This window comes from Perognathus longimembris, chromosome 7, assembly GCF_023159225.1.
Source record: "Perognathus longimembris pacificus isolate PPM17 chromosome 7, ASM2315922v1, whole genome shotgun sequence".
Classification (NCBI taxonomy): domain Eukaryota; kingdom Metazoa; phylum Chordata; class Mammalia; order Rodentia; family Heteromyidae; genus Perognathus; species Perognathus longimembris.
This window is the reverse complement of record NC_063167.1, coordinates 39819410-39839409: the sequence shown is the minus strand read 5'-3', so window position 1 is coordinate 39839409 and position 20000 is coordinate 39819410. Positions and strand designations below refer to the sequence as shown.

The 20000-nt window shown below is 36.7% G+C and overlaps 1 protein-coding gene across 5 annotated transcripts in view; it reads left to right on the top strand.

Moving 5' to 3' along the window:
• Oma1 (OMA1 zinc metallopeptidase) overlaps positions 1-20000 on the top strand; it is a 50123-nt gene that overhangs the window by 16786 nt on the left and 13337 nt on the right. For 3 of the 5 annotated variants that reach the window (XM_048351416.1, XM_048351415.1, XM_048351418.1), the window contains exons 7-8: positions 1059-1133; positions 11155-11304. In XM_048351416.1, the coding sequence (XP_048207373.1) occupies positions 1059-1133; positions 11155-11304 (225 nt within the window). Of the gene's footprint in view, positions 1-1058; positions 1134-1249; positions 1709-11045; positions 11062-11154; positions 11305-20000 lie in introns of those variants that run through there. The other 2 variants (XM_048351419.1, XM_048351420.1) reach the window with 2 other exon arrangements.

The following is a 20000-nucleotide window of genomic DNA, read 5'->3' as shown; positions in this document are numbered from 1 at the left end:
GCTGGCTTTCTACTACTTGAGCCACACCTTCACTTCTATACCACTGATTTAAGTAAAACATTTAGCATAGTTACTGGAACAAAGTAAAGACTCAGTAAGTGTGAGATATTAATCTTATTACCAGTCTTTTCAAAGGCATTTGGTCTGTTGCTAGCTCCACTAAGCTATCATTACATTTGATGTTATTTCTAGCAGTAGTTTTAATTCTGTATTGGTAGAATCAGTGCAACAGGTGCAGACTACCCATTGAGAGTGAAGATACTATGTGATTGAGTTTGCCAACTTAAAACACATGTGCTTGAGAAGGAAGACGGTTATATATACTGTGGATCAGATTGATTATGTTATTTCTAGCTAACACAAACATGTAGCTACCTTTAAAAAACTGCTTCCCCAATTAATAGCTTTTTTCTCAAAAGTCCTGCATATTGATCCATCTCCTAAAAAGTTTTAGTACTTACTGAAAATTAGAATTTAACTGGAAAACATGGTCATAAATACAGGTAATTAGGAAAATTAAAGTTACGATGTCTATTTGTATTTTTTATTTGACGCCAAAAGAAAATTTCATTTTCCTGGCTAATCAATACTTGGAAAAGGAAGAGGAAATTAAGATAATTTATCAAGAAAGAACATTCTGCTATATGGTTAATTTTCTTACTGAAATAAATCCTCTAAAGGTGTTATACAACCATTATTTAAAATTTTTTTTCATTTAAAACTGCACAACCAGAATATGCCTTGGCCATAGTAAAAGCTTTCATTAATAAGCTTTCTTAGGGATCCCTGAATTTGGTAATGAGGTTATCACTAGAAATAAACTAATGATACTACACACTGCCTAGAAATTCATGTGACTTTTTCAAAGTATTAATCTGTAATAGTAATAAAGGCCATATTTACACTTATATCACGATGTCCTTTTAATATTAGTTATAGTGTAGAAAATTGTATCCTAGTTTCTCCATGAAATTAACTAAAAAAATTCGTTTTGTTATTCCTTTAGTCATGAAATGAATTACCTTAATGGAGTTTTTTTCTTTACTATTTCTTCTTAGTTCATGTTTGATAGACCATATAGCAGAACACTGGAGTCCGAAGCTGACAAAATTGGACTGCAGCTTGCTGCAAAGGTAAAGTGATGAGTAGTGAAAGCCCTTCATGTGGTGTGGAATGCATGTGGGTTGTCTTAGTGTTTGGCATGGGCAGAGAATGAGAATTGGACTCACTAACCCTTTGTATCAATCAGCTTCACGTTGGTACAGCAAAATACTGGAGGCCACTATCACAAGAAATGGTTAGTTTAGCTCACAGTTTTGCCTGCATCCACTTAGTTCTGGTGAGAGTATAAGGAAGATAGTGGCACGTTGTGGCAGGAGTTTGTATAGAAGAAAGTTGGTCAGATTAAAGGCAGAGCAGAGGAAAGAAAAAGAACAGGCAGGATCCCCAATCTCTTTCCAGAGACCTAAAGATTTTCCAATAGGTGCTACCTTCGAAAAGTTCTACCTCTCAGTAGAACCATCCTGGGGTGGAGACTTTTAATCGTAGTGGACACTTGGCAGTCACTTAGATGTAATCCAAACCATAGTGCCCTTTATATAACTTTAATTGAATGATAAAACTAGAGTGTGACCTTTGGAAGGATATATAACTGACAACATTCATCTAACTCTCTTCTGTATATGAGATTAGGTTATACTTTTTTTTTTTTTTTGGCCAGTCCTGGGCCTTGGACTCAGGGCCTGAGCACTGTCCCTGGTTTCTTCTTGCTCAAGGCTATCACTCTGCCACTTGAGCCACAGTGCCACTTCTGGCCATTTTCTGTATATGTGGTGCTGGGGATTCGAACCCAGGGCCTCATGTATACGAGGCAAGCACTCTTGCCACTAGTCCATATCCCCAGCCCCCTATACTTTTGATACAATATATGAAATGATAGCACTATAATGATCAGGTTTTATAAGATTGTAGACTTTTTTTATATGGGGGTGGGCCAGTACTAGGGTTTGAAGTCAGAGTTTGTGCTTCCTAGGTGAGCACTCTCCCACTTTTACCATGTCCCTAGCACGTAATCTATTAGAAATAATTCTTGCATCTATAAATTACTTGATTACAGACCAGAAATACATGAATTAAAATGTTAAAACATATTTAAGCTGGGTGCCAGTGGCTCATGGCTGTAATCTTAGATACTCAGGAGGGTGAGATTGAAGGATCACAGTTCGAAGCCAGCCCAGGCAGGAAAGTCCATGAGACTTTTATCTCTAATAAACTACCCACGAAATGCTGGAAGTGAAGCTGTGGCTCGTTGTAGAACACTAGCCTTGAGCAAAACGAGGCTTAAGGGTAGTGCCCAGGACCTGATTTCAAGCCCCAGCACCAGCAACCTCCCCCCTGCCCCCCAAATGATTTAAAAAGGTGTGCCTTTTGGAGAGCTAAAGCTTTTTGTTTTACAGATTTTCTTTTGCTTCTTTCATCTAAGGAGTTTTGGGTTTTTGTTTTTTTGTTTTTTTGTTTTGCCAGTCCTGGGTCTTGGACTCAGCGCCTGAGCACTGTCCCTGGCTTCTTTTTGCTCAAGGCTAGCACTCTGCCACTTGAGCCACAGCACCCTTTCTGGCCATTTTCTATATATGTGGTGTTGGGGAATCGAACCCAGGGCTTCATTTATATGAGGCAAGCACTCTTGCTGCTAGGCCATATCCCCAGCCTCGGGATTTTTTGAGTACATAAAAAGATGTGTAGTTGTTTTCCCCTACCTGTAGAAAGATTAATGTTATTGTAACTATGATCCTGGCTAAACAAACTGAGTTGTTACTATTTTGTATAAATGGTAGAAGAACAGGCATTTAGGTTATTTTTGTTATAGCAGATGAGTTGCCTTTTTTCCTCTTTCAAACCATAGAGAGCAATTCTGGGCCTTTGCTAAGTTGGCTTCATTCCGCTCTACTGAACATGACACTTCACACTTGTCTACTTTAACCACCTGTGTTAACTGAATATTAGGACTTAAAATTAAAATAAAAAGAATTATAAATAATGCCAATTTGCTATTAAGCTCAAATTTATTTGACCTTTTGTTGAATTTCTAATAGTCACTAATTTTTAAATATAACTATTTTTAAAATCTCTCATGGTTTTATGAATTTAATTTCATAAGTTAAGATTCTACTCCCTTGGAAAAGTGGCTCTTTGAATGTTAACTAAGTAGAATTAAGGGAGTTAATAGACTAAATACACTCAAGAGGTTTCCCAAGAAAGGTGCAAAAGATTTGCTGTATACCCCTGATATCACTGTAACTGATTTTAGTGCCCTGGACATTGTATATATGTGTATTGGAAGTAGGGAAGGGAAAGTAATACCAAAATAGACAGGATAAAAAGACAAACCAATGCAACAGCAATACTATATGGGGTAAACCAACTGCACAACTCATGGAGGGTCGGGGAGGAAAATGGGGGGGAAGTACAAGTTAGATAATAATGTACTCACTGCCTTATGTATGAAACTATAACTCCTCTGTACATTACTTTGACAATAAAGAAATGAAAAAAAAGAATTTTGTAATTTTAATATACTACAGGCAATCAAATACTCCCTTTATGTTAAGTGCATTCTGTGTTCTGGTTAACATAATTTTTACCTCTATTGTTTGGTTTGCATATATTAGATGTTCAAAGGGATTTCATTGCAATTTTCCCATGTGCATACAATGTGCCATAGTTTCCTTCTATTTCCATACGTGCATATAGGATTCTTGGGCCATGTTCAATCCTCCTTTTACTTATTTATGGTCAAAGTGATGTACACAGGGGTTACAGTTTCATACGTAAGGCCATGGGTACATTTCTTGTACTGTTTGTTACCTCTTCCCTCATCCTCCCCTCCCCTTTTCCCTCTCCCCCCATGAGTTGTTCAGTTGGTTTATACCAAATGGTTTTGCAAGTATTGCTTTTGGAGTCGTTTGTCTTTTTGTCCTTTGTTTCTTGATTTTGATGTTCCCTTTCCCTTCCCTAGTCCTAATACCAGTATATACAGTATCCAGTGTACTCAGATGAGATAGAGTGATAGCATGGGGACAACCACAGGAAGGGGATACAAGAGGATCATCAACAAAAGAAGCTAATTTCACATGGCATATTGAAAGTAATTACAACAGTGATATAATACTCATTTCTGTAACATGGAGTTTATTTCACTTAGCATCATCTTATGTGTTCGTAAGGATATAGCTATTGGGCTCTTGTGATCCTCTGCTGTGACTAGCCTAAACCTGTGCTAATTATTCCCTAGGAGGGAAACCATAGAGTCCATGTCTTTTTGGGTCTGGCTTACTTCACTTAGTATAATTTTTTCCAAGTCCTTCCATTTCCTTACAAATGGGGCAATGTTATTCTTTCTGATAGAGTCAGGCCTCCTTTTCTTCTCATTTCACTCTACCCCTCCTACTGGTACCCATCCAAACAGAACCAGTTCCACATTCTTGTTATTCACTTTTAAGGACTAGATGCTGTATATCAGAGAGAACTTGACTTGTCAGTTTGAGTGTTGTAGTAATTGTAGCTTTAATTTTTTAATTTAATTTTTATTTTTTAACTCTATATTGATTTCCATTGTGCCTGCTCTCATTTACCTTTCAAGGATCTCATCTCCCCAGATGCACACCAGCATTTGTTGTTGCCTGTTTTCTTGATGGCAGCCATTGTGAGTCACATGAAATAGAATCTCAGTGATATTTGATTTGCATTTCTTTTATGACTAGGAATGTTGAACATTTCTTCATGTATTTCTGAGCCATTTGTATTATTTATTTGGAAGTGGTCTGTTCACTTCATTTGTACATTAGTTAGATTATTCTTTTGATGTTGAATTTTTGGAGCTCTTTATATATTCTGGAATTAGTTCTTTATATGATGAATAACTGGAAAGATTCTTTCCCATCCTATCATATCCTATGATTCTGAAATTTATTTTCCCTGTACAAGAGGCTTTTAATTAGATGGGATTCCATTTTTCAATTCTTGTTCTGGTTTTCTGAGCAATTAGGGTTCTGTTCACAAAAGCATTGCCTATACCTACATCTTGAAGGATTCTTCCTATTTTCAAAGTTCTGGTGTAATTTGGGGAAGGTTCATATGGAATGTGTATAGGCCTTTTCTCTGTGGCCATTTGAGTGTATTTGCTGATGAATCCTATTAAACTAGATGTCATTGTTTGTTGCTTGGTAGGGAAGAGAATGGGATTAAAAAATTGATTATAGATGCTTTTATTAAGAACCTTAACTCTTTTTTTTATTATCAGATAATAAACTTTTCTGAGATCCTTGAACTGTGGGGAAGCATTTCAGTCCAGTCCTGATATGTGGGCTCTATAACTAGGCTGTCCAAATTTGAGAATTGGCTTTGCCCAAGTGATAGTTAGCTATGAGAAAGTTATTTTTCCTTTTGTATCTCAACTTCCTCATCTATATCATAGGAACAGTAATTGGTCTTGTCTGATAGAAATAATATGATTAAAATCCTTAGAGTACCACACTTCAAAAAATATTCAACAAGTATTCAAATATTTGTCTTTCATTTCCTCTTCTCTGTTTCACAATAAGTATCTCAAGCTTAATTTATCCAGTGTGGAATTTTTGATTCCCCTTACCTGCTGATGATGTAGTCTTCATTTTATTAATAAATGTACTACTTTCTATTCAGTTACATTAAAAAGAAAAACCGTTTTGGTTCTTTTCTTATTGTCTTAGCATTTAATCAAGTTTCCTGGTGACAATTTGTAAGTTTTCACCCCGTTATACTATCTTGTACATAGACTCTTGCACTCACCTCCTTACAGATTTATAGGTTCCATCCATTCTTCTTTTTCTGTTCTCTGCCACAAACAAGAAGCAGGTCCAGTAGGCTGGGATACTCATTTTTTTAAGATAAAGCTTAAGTGCTCATTGGCCAGCATTTACCTTCAGGCTTTTCCTTGGCTGACCAACACCCTGCTTCTGATGGCTATAGTCTTTTGTATATGGGTTACTACAATCAGGAGACAGATTTTACAAACTCTATTTTTTGTTACATTGATTTTTATCAATTGGACATATATTTCGTGTTTCTGTTAACTGCTAGGTTGTAAGGATGCATAGTATACTCATAGAAGTCAGACTTTAAGTAGGAGACATAGACATCAATAAAAATACTCACAAAAGGCACAGGGGGGGCATTCAGCCTTTGGGAAGGTATGGCAAAGAGGTATAAACTGGTCCGTAGATAGTAAACAGCCTAAGGAATGGATTGAGAGAGAAAGATGTAAAGTGCAGGTCTGAAAAACATCATCCGAGAGAAATAAGTTCATGGAGTTGGGACCTTATGTTAGAAATTTAAAGGATTTTTTTATACCTTCTCTAGCATAGGGATTAGGATTTGGGGTTCCCAGTAAGACAGATCTTTGAGCTCTTATCTTCCTCATAACTGTAGGGAAAATCACTTAATCTATTGTCTGTTTGCTAGTCTGAAAAATGGGAATTTACCTCAAATTTTTCATAATTTGGACTTTGTTCTATTTTGTGGCATGTATCCTTTTTTCCCCACATTGGTACATCAGATTGTGTGTATTTGCATGTGCTAATGTGTGTGTGTGTGTGTGTGTGTGTGTGTGTGTGTGTGTGTGTTCATGGGGATTAAACCCTGGGCTTCATGGATTAAATCTGGTATTCTGAGCACCTCCCATCAGATTCTCTAGAGTTCTTGTCATTTACTATTCAAGTCATGTAACTTAATTCTACTTTTTCTAATTCTCTCCTCACTAAGCAAACTGGTTAGAGCAAAGCTTTCGTTGGCACATTCCTAAAAGAGAGAGAATGTGGTGTACACTTTATGTAGTTATCTCTGTAAATGAGTAAGTTGGAATTCTGATTTTATATCAGTCATGTGAGCATGGTCAGTGGGAACTGTTCCTGAGAGGTAGGCCTGCCAGTCATGTGCTGTTTCCCTGGATTCATGAGCGTCCAAGGCCCAGGGCCAAACAAATCATGGAAAATTCCCTCAAGTGAAGTTACCTATCAGGACTCTTTCACCCTTCCGAAGATTCTTTCTTCTTCTGCTCTGCTGTTTGCTATGAACGAGTATATTTTACATGATTATATATGTTTATCAATCTTTTAATTTTTTATTTTCAAGATCTCTTAATTATGAGAACCATGACAATTTTATTAATATAGTTAGTAGTAGGACTGTGGTGTCTAGTTACACCTGACCAAAAGAATATTGTTCACTACTTTGGTGGCTGTGCATATTCATTTGTTACTGTAAGGAAATTTGGATACTTTACAGTCATTTCAGAAGTAAGTCATTTTGGAAGTAAGTAAGACATTCATTTTTGAGAATTTGTCATTTATATGTGAAAAGGAGAACAGTATGCATGATTTTTTTTTTATTGTGACGGTGATTGTGGACAGATTACTTTGTTTAGTGGGTGGGATATAGGTTTGAAAAATACTCTAATGTGGCTTGGAATGCTCTTATGGGGAGGAATTGTCCGGATGCCAGAACTTACAATATTCCTTCTGGGAAACACTGCTGCTTTCTTCAAATAACCTGATATAACTATGCCTAGAGCACCATCTAGTGAGCAAATTGAGTAACAAACAAAATCTACTTTCACCACAGAAATAAGAAATAAGAAAAAACTCAAATTCTCAGCTTTATGTAAAATAGTAGATTGTAGAATCACATGCTTTTTGAGCAGGAAGGAAAATGGGAGCTGATTTAAGGTACTTTCTCCTTTTACTGGTAAACCAGAGGCCACAGAAGTGAATCAATCCATTCATCTAGTAATGTACCTAGTTAATAGCAAGACCTTCTACTCTTCTTTTTCCAGAAAGTATTCTGAGCTTTCATCACAGTGAACTATCTTTGTATTTTATTGGAGTTCCTGTCTTTGGCTTAGCCATTTAAGTAGGAAAAACAACAAATGAGGAAATCACCCTGTTAAATCATCTTGTTTAAACAAGTTAAACCTTAAGTCTTACTTAGAATCTAATTTTATGACCTATAAACGAATATTTATTTACTTTCTAAGTGCTGTGATTTTAATTTTTAGTATTTTTTGTGAGAAAGATTTACCTAAAGAATATACATGAAAATTTACTTAAAATTTAATTTATTGTATTGATTGATAAGCCAACATGCTGGAAATCAATAAACTTGGGTAAAACACTTTAAAATTAAGTAAACTACAATATAATGTTTCCACTTTCCCTTCTGTGTTGCTTTTTATTTGTTTGTTTGTTTTCAGTGGTATGGGAGTTTGAAATTAGGGCCCTGTGCTTGCTAGATTAGCACTCTGACACTGGAATCACACACACACACACACTATATTTATACATATATGTATATGTATGTATATATATATGTATATACTTTCTTTGTGTTGGTCATGAGGCATGAACTCAGGGCCTAGGTGCTATCCTTGGGGGTATTTTTTTTTTTTTTTTACTCATGGCTAGCACCCTACCACTCAAGCCACAGCTCCACGTCCAGCTTTTTGATGGTTAATTGGAGATGAGAGTCCTGCATACTTTCTTGCCCAGGCTGGCTTTGCACTGTGATCCTAAGCTCTCACCCTCCTCAGAACTGAGCCTCCCATTTCAGCCTTCTGAGTAGCTGGGATTACAGGCATGAGCTTTCTGATGCCTGGCTTAATTTCCTTTTAACAGCATCTGGTTTTGCTAGCAGAATAATGTTGACCATATGAAAGATATTTGGATATATTCCCTTCTCTTTGATATATATATATGTATATATAAAATGTATATATACATATATATGTTTGTTTGTTTGTTTGGAAATGTTTGCAAAAGATTGGTTTTAGTCCTTTAAGACTTTGCTAGAACTTATCCCCTTGAGGGGAGACTTTCTATGACTGATCCAGACTTACATTGATCTGGTTAGAAAAAATGCTTGATATAATTTTAATGTTCTTACATTTACAGAGTTTTGTTTTGTATTCTACCATTTGATCTAGCCTGGTGACATCATCATATGTCCTGGGAATAATGTATATTTTGTTGCTGTGGGTGCTTGTTAGCTCCATTTGATCTAAGGTGTTTTTCAGGCTCAGTGTTTTCTTATTAATCTTCAGTCTGGATGATCTGTTCATTGTTGAAAATGTGAGGTATCGAAGTGCCCCCTCTATTGCTGTATTCCATTATCGCTCCCTTTAGGTCCTTTAATGTTTCCTTTATGTATTTAGGGGTTCTGATGTTGGATACAAGCACATTTATAATTATATCGTCTTGATTATTTAATCTCTTTTTCACTGTATCTCCTCATTGTCTCTTTTTATACTTTTTGACTTGAAGTATATTTTTCCTGATGAAAGTATAGCTCCCGTGCTCTCTTTTGGTTTCTATTTTTGCTGAATAATTTTTTCCTAACTCTTCACTTTCTGTGTGAGTCCTTAAAAGTCAGGTCAGATTCTTTACATGAAGTCTGGTTGGACCTTATTTCAGTTTTGATAATGTTTATGCACTGTATTGCAATAGTATGTCTAAATGTTCTTGCTGGTTCTAATAAATAATCAGTACTTAATAAATTAATTTGAAAATAAATCAGGCTCTTGTTAGCAGTGTATAATTGAGTGTTGTTTTTATATTTATATAATCTACCCAGTGCTTTCTCTTTTTGAACATTTAAATCCATTTATGTATAAGGAACTTACAGATAAGTAAGGACTTATTCTATTTTGTTAGTTGTTTTGTGAATTTCTTTCTTTCTCTCTTACTATATCCTTTGTGGTTTTATAGTTTTCTGTAGTTGTGTGCTTTCCATCCTATTTTTGTTTTATGCTTGTACTAGAGATATTAGCTTTACGGTTGACATGAGGCTTATGCTTTTAATAATATATTTCAAGCTGATAATCACTTAATTTTTTTATTACACTCTTATCCCTCCCCCATTTGAAGTTCTTGGTTAGAGTTTATTCATTTTACCAAAGGAATCCCATGGCAATTTATTTTAGCTATAATTATAATGAATAGTTGTGTCTTTTAACCCTTTCAGTAAGGATGATTATACACCATCATTAAAATTCTACAGTATTGTAAATATAGCTTAGTTTTACTTATATCACTGAAGTTTGTCTTTTCTTTGTTGCAGCTTATTATCAGATTTTCCTTTCAGTTTAAAGAGCTCCCTTAAAAAATTCCTGTAAGACAAGTAAGTCTAGTGTTAATGAACTCCCTTTGTTTATGTTAGTCTTAGAAAAATTTTATTCTGAAAGGCAGCATTGCTGGATAAAGTTATTGATTGACAGGATTTTCCCTTCATTACTTTAAATATACAACCATCTCACTCTCTCTTGGAGAGGGTTTCTGTTGAGAAATCTACCAGTAGTTGTGTTGAAATCTACCTGAAGCTGTATTGAGACTCCTTTGTCTCTTACCTCTTGCTTCTGTTGAAATTCTTTATCTTTGCGTATTGAGAGCGATTATGTCATGGCATGCTCCTCCTTGAGTCAAATTTGATTGATGATTTCTGCACCTCCTGTATCTCACTATGTTTTTCTTCTTTTTCCTCCCTCCCTCCCCTTTTCCTTCCTTCCTCCCTTCCTCTTTCCTTCACTTTTTCTCCACTCCATTTTCTTCTCTTTTTTCCTTCTCCTTCCCTCTTTCTTCATCCCCTTCCTCTCTTCCCCTCTCTTCTTCCTTCCTTCTTTTTTGTTTGTGTGTGTATGTGTGCTAGTCCAGGTACTTGAACTCAAGATCTGTGTACTTACTGTCCCTGAGCTTTTATGCTGAAGGCTATCCCTCTACCACTTGAGTTACCACTTAATTTTTCTGGCTTATTTTTTTTCCAGATAAGAGTTTTAATTAAAGGTACAAGTCTTGTAGACTTTCCTGCTCTGACTGACTTCAAATCAGGATCCTCAGAACTTAGCTTCTTGAGTAGCTAGGACTTTAGGCATGGGCTAGCACCACCTGCCTCTTTCTTTTTCTTTTACAGGGTCTTGCTATGTAGTTCTGGCTGGCCTTGAATTCACAATCCTCCTGTCTCAGCCTCCTGAGTTTATAGGTATGTGCCACCATGCCTATCTGGCTATGGTAGATTTTTAAACATACCTTTGTAACTAAGCTCATTTTGTGCTTTTGTTAATGTTGATTTCAGGCTTGTGTGGATGTAAGAGCCAGTTCGGTGTTTTGGCAGCAGATGGAGTTTGCAGAAAGCCTCCATGGTCACCCCAAACTGCCAGAATGGTTATCCACACACCCTTCTCATGGAAATAGAGCTGAACATTTGGATAGACTTATCCCACAGGTGAGCAGCACTATATAAGGCAGGAACTTCATTTATCAGATGTTTTATTGTTAATGCTGCTGCTACTTTTGCACAGTAAAAAAGAGTTCTAGCATATCAACTGTTTTAGTTACCATATTTATGGGATATCAATTTTCAAAGGAATGGGTTGTAAAGATTTGCTTTCTCCAAATCTTGGGGAGTAAATTGCTATATGCTTGACTTTTTCTCAGTGATAAAGCCTTAACCCTTCAGTATCTGAGTTTTAATTGATTTGATAAAAGTTTGAAACTTTAGGCATAGTTTTTCAATACTTTGATCATAATTTAATTTTTCTTTGGTAGATGAAAGTTTTTTTGTTTGAAATACTACTTAATGAATTGTATAGAAGTTTTGGATTGATTCAATTGTTTTAGAAAAAAAACTTGTCATGTCAAGTGACGTGTGCCTATTTTTACATGGAGTTAATGGACCAAGCTTTCTGCCAGGTAGTTTTCATTATTCTCTGAAAGTCTGTTGATTTGTTACATCATTCAAAACATTTTCTGTGGCTTCCACATTAGTACAAAATGGATATTAGACATAAGTTGGCCAGGTACCACACTCCTTCAGTTTCATTTGCACTAAATTTGCTAGTTAGTTAGTGATTGTAGAATTGGTGCTGCGTTACTTGCTCAAGGACAGCACAGCGGATTCAGGTGTATCCAGTATAACTTCAAATTTGCCTCAACAAATACTGAGTCCTTGTTAATAGGAACAAAGAGAAATAGGATGTGTTTCTTGATATTGGTATGAGTGTTAAGATAAGTCCGAAATGATTCATACAAGGGGTGTGATTCTTATAAGAAAAGTAGAAATATAGTGGTAGAAAAAAGTAGAAATATAGTAGAAATATATGGTTGTAAGGCTGAAGAATCTTCATTGAGTTCTGGGTAAAAAACAAGCACAAGATTTAGTTATTCATCCAATTGATCAATATTTATTGATATTAATTGCTAATCTATCATCCTGTGCTCTATTGCTAGGGAACGAATAAAAATGGAACAACCTTTGTTTTCCCGGAGCTAGCATCCCAGTTAAATAATGTATACAGATAACACATAGTATGCCAAGTATCAGTAAGCATGCTGGGAAAAATAAAATAGGTGGAAGGTAGGCGACAGAAAAGGGGTGTTGTTTCATGTTGTACTGTCAAGGAAGGCCGCATTGAACAGAATCTGTAAGGAAATAGGGAGCAGCCCTATGGGTATTTATAGAAGAGACTTTCGGGCTGGAGAAACAGTTAATGCAAAGGACATGAAATGAGGGCATATTATACTCAGAAGTAGCAAGGAAGACATGGGCTGAATGGAGCAAGAGAGGTGGGGGTGAGGGGAGAAATCAGTCCAAGAGGAGGTGCAGAGGGACCAGGCCATGGAAGATCATTTCAGGTACCGTCAGGACTTGGCGTTTACTTCAGGTCAGTACAGCATTTTAAATGGAGGTGTGATGATGGGTCTTGTACTCTGTAGTGATCACAATGTGGGCAGTGGACTGTAATGGACAAGAGTCCATGTAGGAGGTTAATGAAAGAAGACGTAAGAGATGATGGTGGTTAGAACAAGACACGTAGAAACAGAAGAGGAGGTTAGGAGCAGTTAGATTCTGAGTTTATTTTGAAAGAAGTGATGATAGGATTTGTTGGTAATTCCAGCATACTTTGTGCCTTTTCTGAGTATTCGGGACAATCAAACGTGACTTCTTAACACACATTTTGGGCTACTATCACATAAGACCAAGGACTGAAAGCTTCATAAATAATAGAAATGCCTTTCCCCCTGGAGAACCTCAGTGCATCGTGCCTCAGTACTGAAACACCCCCACAAAAAGAATGGGTTGGGCTGGGAATATGGCCTAGTGGCAAGAGTGCTTGCCTCGTATACATGAGGCCCTGGGTTCGATTCCTCAGCACCACATACACAGAAAATGGCCAGAAGTGGCGCTGTGGCTCAAGTGGCAGAGTGCTAGCCTTGAGCAAAAAGAAGCCAGGGACAGTGCTCAGGCCCTGAGTTCACGGCCTAGGACTGGCCAAAAAAAAACCAAAAACCAAAAAAACAAAACCAAAAAACAAAAAAGAATGAGTTGATTAGTGAATATGGAGAAAAATCATTAGAGAAACAAATGTTACTTGAGAGCCAATGATGAAGAAAAACGTCAGAGGTATTTTTCTTCTAAAAATAAACTATCCCAGTTCAGAAATTTAATTTGAAAACCTTAGATACATTCCTTATATCCATCCCCCCAAGTGATTAAATTCAATTTGAAAGCAATAAAATTCTACTACAATATTGGGATTAAGTCAGTGATTGAAGTGAAACTGGTTGTTTAGTGCAAGGGTGTGTTGTTAATTAGAAAACACGGTCATAACTCAAAGATTGGAATTCCCTTTTATCATAGTTCTAATTTCTATAATGAAGCAAAGCAATTCCTCTGGCTGTATATGGAGTTATATGAGTTCTGTGTGCTACAAGACTACATTTTAAAGTTTTATAGAGGGTATTTTTTTCCTAGATAAATAAGTACAGTGTTAACCATAGAGGCGCCTGTCCATTTGATGTTTTGGACTCTCAAACATGGCTTAAGTGACATATGTCTTGACAGTACTTGTAGGCCAGATATGGTGGCTCACATCTGTAATCTCCATTACTCAGGAGGCTGAGGTCAGGAGGAGTTGGTTCAAGGACAGACTGGACAAAAAGTTAGTATGACCTTTATGTTAATATTCTGGGTCTGGCCTGTCATCACAACTACTTAAGAGGCCACAGGTAGGAGGATTGTCCTGGACAATCGTAGAAACAAGGGCTGGAGGTTTGGTCCAAGTGGTAGAAGCACTTGCAAGGCCCTGCGTTCAAACCCTCCTGCCCACCCTTATCTCCTCTATAAAATAGTAGTAGAGCATGGAGAAGCCTGGCCAGAAATAATGGTTTCAGTCACTCAAAAGATATGATGGCTAAAGAATTAAAATTGAACTATCTGAACAAACTGACCTGGAGTTGCGTAGAGAGCAAGATATAGGACAGAATAACTAATGCCAAAACTAGTGTTTCCACATTTATTTGGTAAGAGAAGGTCAGCATCTATTGTGGATCTGATTCATAGGAGAAGAAATCAAGGTTCTGTGATGAACACACAAATTTTGGTAGCTGTAACTTTTTAATTAACTGAATATGTCACTATAATCTTTCTTGATTTCTTTAATATTGCAAAAATGTATTATTAGTTATCATAGTATGTCAGCATTTTAAGAAATTTTGAACTTATATTTTATGTATTCAACAATGTTATCAGTTACTTGTTTGTGCCCTGTTGCAGGTGTTACAGCCAAATAGATGAAGATATGCCCTCATAGAGCTTATTTTAAATAGGAAAGGTGGGGGGAAGGGGTTCTCTGGTGTCTCTTATTAGGGCACCAATCCCACTAGGCCAAGATCCCACCTTAATGACCTCATTAACCTTAATTACCTTCTTTAATTTCCATCTCCAAATGTGTTCACATAGGGGGCTAAGGCTTCAAAATATGCATTTGTGGTTTAACAGACAGGTAATGTGTGAGCAGAGATGAGTGGTGTTTGCAGAATGGCTTCACATGGGTTAGTCAGAGGAGCTAGGCCCTGTGAGGACTCTTGCTTTTGCACAGACATGGAATGCTGATGGAGGGTTTCAGCAGGCCTCGTGGCAGGCCTTGCTTCATGGAAGAATGGGATCTGTAGACCCTGCAGAACAGTGTAGTTGTATCATTTTATAGTGCTTTGTCATAGTGTATTGTTCAGAAAATGGACCAGTTCTTTTCTTGTTTTGTTTTGAAATCAAGATAATACCCCTAAATTAGAAAAAAAGTACTCTCACTATGTGAATTATGAGATAAAGCATGTGAGAGTGTCTGGTTAAATATAATGCTGCAATCCACTAGCATTTAAAGAGGATAAGTACAGGTTTGTAGTAATAATATTATTTGCTGTTAATAAGCTGATATGTTATAATTTTATTTACTTGAAATACTGTGTTAAATTTAGGAAACACATCCCACATATTTTGGTTACCATAACAACTGGGGTGAAAAATTGAAGAACAGATGTTGTATCAACCTGTTGATGTTTAATAGTATGGCAGTTTTAAAATTATAGTTACACTGTTGCGACTTTAAATTTATGTATATCACAATTTTTCCTTCAAAGAAATACTTTATTTAAGTTTTCTCAATAAGGGTTTTTATAAAATATGAATAGGTGAGAGTAAAGAAAGTTGACTTCACAGATTTATTTTCAACCCCAAGTATCTAGTTGAGGTGTTCGTCTCTACTTCTCTCAGCAAGTCTCTCTCTGCCATCCCTCTTCAGAGGTGAAGAGTATGGCAATGGTAGGACACACACAGGAAAAGCAGTTGACTTGGAGTTGTTGTCTAGAATTATGTTATAATAATCATGACTTGAATTGTTTTTAGTTTTTGATAGTCCATCCTTTTTTAAAGTATAATTTTACTGTTATTGAGGTATTGTACAAAAGGATTACCATTTCATAAGCACATTTCTTTTTATGGATAATGTGACCCCTTCGCTTTCTCCCAGTTACCCCTTCCATCCCTTCCCACAAGTTACATAGTTCATTTTCCACACAGTGTATACTCAGTAGCCTGATTGCATTTGTTCACTCTGCCTCCCCTCCTTGTCTGCCCCCGCTTCCCTCTAAAAAAAATCTCAAAAGCCAAAACAAACACAATCTCCACCACCACTACCACCACCACCACCAAACAAGAGCAACAAAACCCCCATGTTTCCATTTCCTGGAAATTGTTTTGGCAAACAGTATTTTAAATGTTCAGGGAAGTTACGCTTTGGTTCCCTCCCCTCAGGGTATCCTCCTGTAGTCTGATAGTTTGTGTGTTCATGCCTAGAGTCCTGCGTAGGTTATCATGTCCAGTCATATTTTAGATCTAGTGAATCGCACTTATTTGTAAATGTTTTTAAAATTCCAGTGTAATTTATAAGCTATATTATTTTAAATCTTGATGCTCTGACCTACTACAGTCTGATTTTAGGTTTCAGAATCACTCAGTAGCAGGCTATAAATACATTCATTTTAATCTCATTTTATTTTAAATTTTTTAAACTTTCAAGAAGCTAGGGCCTTGAACTCATGTGAAAACCATTCCTATGCACTTATAATTGGGCAAAGTGAATGAATAAATTATTAATATTATACCTCTCATGAGCAGAAAATGTGTTTAACATTACTGTGAAATGTCATTGTTGGCCAATGTACACAAACATACCCTGTTCACCTTACAGAATTTCATTTTGTCTGACGTGGGGAGTATTGAGGAAAGGCAAATATCATAGCAGCTGCTGTAATTGAATTGGCCTCTGAATCATAGAAAGCCAGGGAGCCTGACAGTAACATTGTCTAAAACCTTAAAAAAAACATTATGGTGCATGTGATGTGTATCTACTTGAGACTGAAATGAATGGGCTATTAGAAAAAATTGCTTTTGGGGGAAGGGAAGGAAAAAAACCCAATATTTTCAGAAAAACATGTCAAAAAGCTGGAGGTGATTTATCCACCCCCCCCAACTGTCTTGCTTTTTGTTTTCAAAGGAAGCTTTTAATCTAATCACAAAGCCTCCTTCTCTTACACTCATTTTTTTTCTTTGTTATTAAACTTAGTTATTATCATATGTACCTTACAACTAATTCCTGTTTTTCTTGGTGTATAGAACATAAAGAATCATACTGTTTGTCAGCAATTGCTTCTTAAATCCTTGGGTCGTTCCTGGGAATAAATATAGCCAGTGATCTTTAGAAAGAAGAGAATATGTGTGTTTATTGTTTATCTATTTGTTTTGGCTTTTTTTTTTTTTTTTTTTTTTTTTTTTGCTGCCAGTCCTGGGGCTTGGACTCAGGGCCTGAGCACTGTCCCTGGCTTCTTTTTGCTCAAGACTAGCACTCTACCTCTTGAGCCACAGCGCCACTTCTGGCTTTTTTTTTTTTTTTTTGTATATGTGGTGCTGAGAAATCGAACCCAGGGCTTCATGTATACGAGGTGAGCACTTTGCCACTAGGCCACATTCCCAGCCCTTATTGTTTATCTAAATCTTTAAAAACTTGTTTATTTTCATGAGTTCAACACAATGATGGAATAGTCAGATCAAGTTAATGAACAGATCCTCATGTACTTATTTGTATATGGGAGTGACAACTCTGAGCTACACTCTGGCAGCTCTCAGGTGTGTATTCTGTTAACTGTGGTCCCATTCTGTACAGCAGCTCTTCAGAACTTATTCCTCCTCACTGAAACTTTGTCTACGTTGACTGGTATCTCCCCATCCTTAACTCCTCTGGCCTCAACCCCTGGATGCCACCTTTCTTTTAACTTCTTTTTTTTTTCTGGTCCCTGGTTTTGAACTCAAGGCCTGGGCACTGTCCCTGAGCTTTTTGCTCAAGGCTAGCACTCTTACCACTTGAGCCACAGCTCTACTTGTGGATTTTTTTGTAGTTAGTTGGAGGTAAGAGTCTCAAAGACTTTCCTACCAGGCTGACTTCAAACCTAAGATCTGAGGATCTCAGCCTCCTGAGTAGCTAGGATTACAGGCGTAAGCCACCAGCACCTGGCTCTTTCCACTTCTGTGCATTCCACATTTTAAAATGTACACTTGAAACCATTCAATATTTTTCTTTTTGTAACTGGCTTTTTTTTTCACTTAGTTTAGTGCCCCGCAGGTTCTTCCAATATTGTTCAAATGACGTGATTTCTTATGTCAGGAGTGGTTGACTAGGAAGTGTGTTCATTTAAAAACTATTTAGGTAGGGTGGCACTGGCCTGTAATCCTAGCATTTGAGAGGCAGAGGCAAGATAATTTTAAGTTTGAGGCTAGTCTGGGCTACACAGTGAGATCCTGTTTTAAAAACACCACCACACACCTGCCCCACTACCACCACCACTTCTCTGATTATTTTATCATGCAGAGGATGATGATTTTAATGTTTTATACTTATTTAATTTTCATTTTAGTTATTTAAATTTATTAACTTTAGATCACTTCAAAAATCAGTCAGACTCCAATTTAAATTGTAGGTTTTACAAAGAAATAAGTTAAAGGATAAATATTTGAAATCATGATTTATACCATAAAAATGAATACATCTGAGATTTTGTTCAACTCATTGATTAATGAAGCAAAGCATATTAGAGCAACCCATGCAAAGGAGAATTCAAGAACTATAGTATGAAACAAGAAATCATAACTAAAGTTGGAATAAGTCCAAAGGCAGTTGTATTTAAAGTTCAGAATAGATTTGCAAACTGAAAACTCAGGTTCAGTTAGATTGAACCGGTGTTCCACTAGTGGGAAACAATCTTGGGCTTTTACCCAAACCACCAGCTTTGGGGAACTGACACCAAAAGAGGATGGTCAGAGACTTTGTAAGTCCATGGGAGTGACTAGGTCAAGAGATAGGACAGGTTACCTCATCTTTCTCAAACCTTGTAAGGAAATGTAGAGTCTTCAAAATTGCTCCCTGCAGCAGATGTGGCTCTCACTGTGAGGTCATTGTCATTGGAGGATGGAAAGTTTTAGCAAGGATTTCTTATAGTATCACAGGGTTAAAGTAAGGAGAAATAGGAAAGACAGAGAAACACTTCCTGTTTCCTGCAAAGGAACTGAGAGTTAAATGCTCAAAATGATTCTTTCTAATTAGCTTTTATATTTTATGAGCTATAGTATGTATATTGGTCTTGGCCTCTTGCAACTCCCAATCCTTGGACAATTGTTTTGGGTGGGTAAGATGAGCGAGGCTTACCCAAAACCCAGGTAAACTTCAGTATTTTCTTCTGCAAGTACTCCTTGTATTCTTTTGTATTTCTACTCATTTGTGAAGGGTTCTCAGATTTTTTTTTTTACAGTTTTAAAGGAGAAGGGAGACTTAACCCATTCTATGTCTCTCAGTCTTGTAATTTAACATTGAAAGAGAGGGGAGGTATAGTGTGAGATAGTATAAGGAGAGATTACCGGTCTTTTAATTTACTTATTGAGTTTAACTTTTGGGTGCTGTCCCTGAGCTAGGTCAGGACTAGTGCTCTACCACAGCTCCACTTCTAGCTTTTCGGGGTCCTTAATTGGAGATAATAGTCTTTTGTTATTTCCTGCTCAGGCTGGCTTCAAACTGTGTTCCTCAGAATTTAGCCTCTTGAGTAGCTAAGATTACTGGTGTGAATTATTGGTGCCTGGCTGAGTCTGGCTCTTGATATTTGTCAAAAAGGATACAGTTCCCTGTTTCCTCACCTATCTGTCCTGCCTCAAAGTTCAGGAAAAAGTCTTGTTCTCTTTCACTGCTTAAAAAAAAACCATTCTGCATCCATTTTGACTTTTATCAGTAGGTAAATGGCAATAAGGACTACAAATAGATGAAAAGCATTTTATCCGTGGGGCTGTAATCAGCCATATTATACCAGGTATAGTTCCTTTGGATGAACAACTATCATTTACATTATTATTACTGTTTTACAACTTACAAATTGAAAAATAGCTCAAAGACAATGAAAGTTAGTGATAACTAAGATACACAGTGTACTTAATAGAGTTCCTAATGATCTTTTCTGCCCATTTCTGTTTCTGCTTTAGTTTCCCTTCATCTTTCTTTCAAGGAAAAGATAGCATCATATCATCCTGTGAGACTATTAAACATG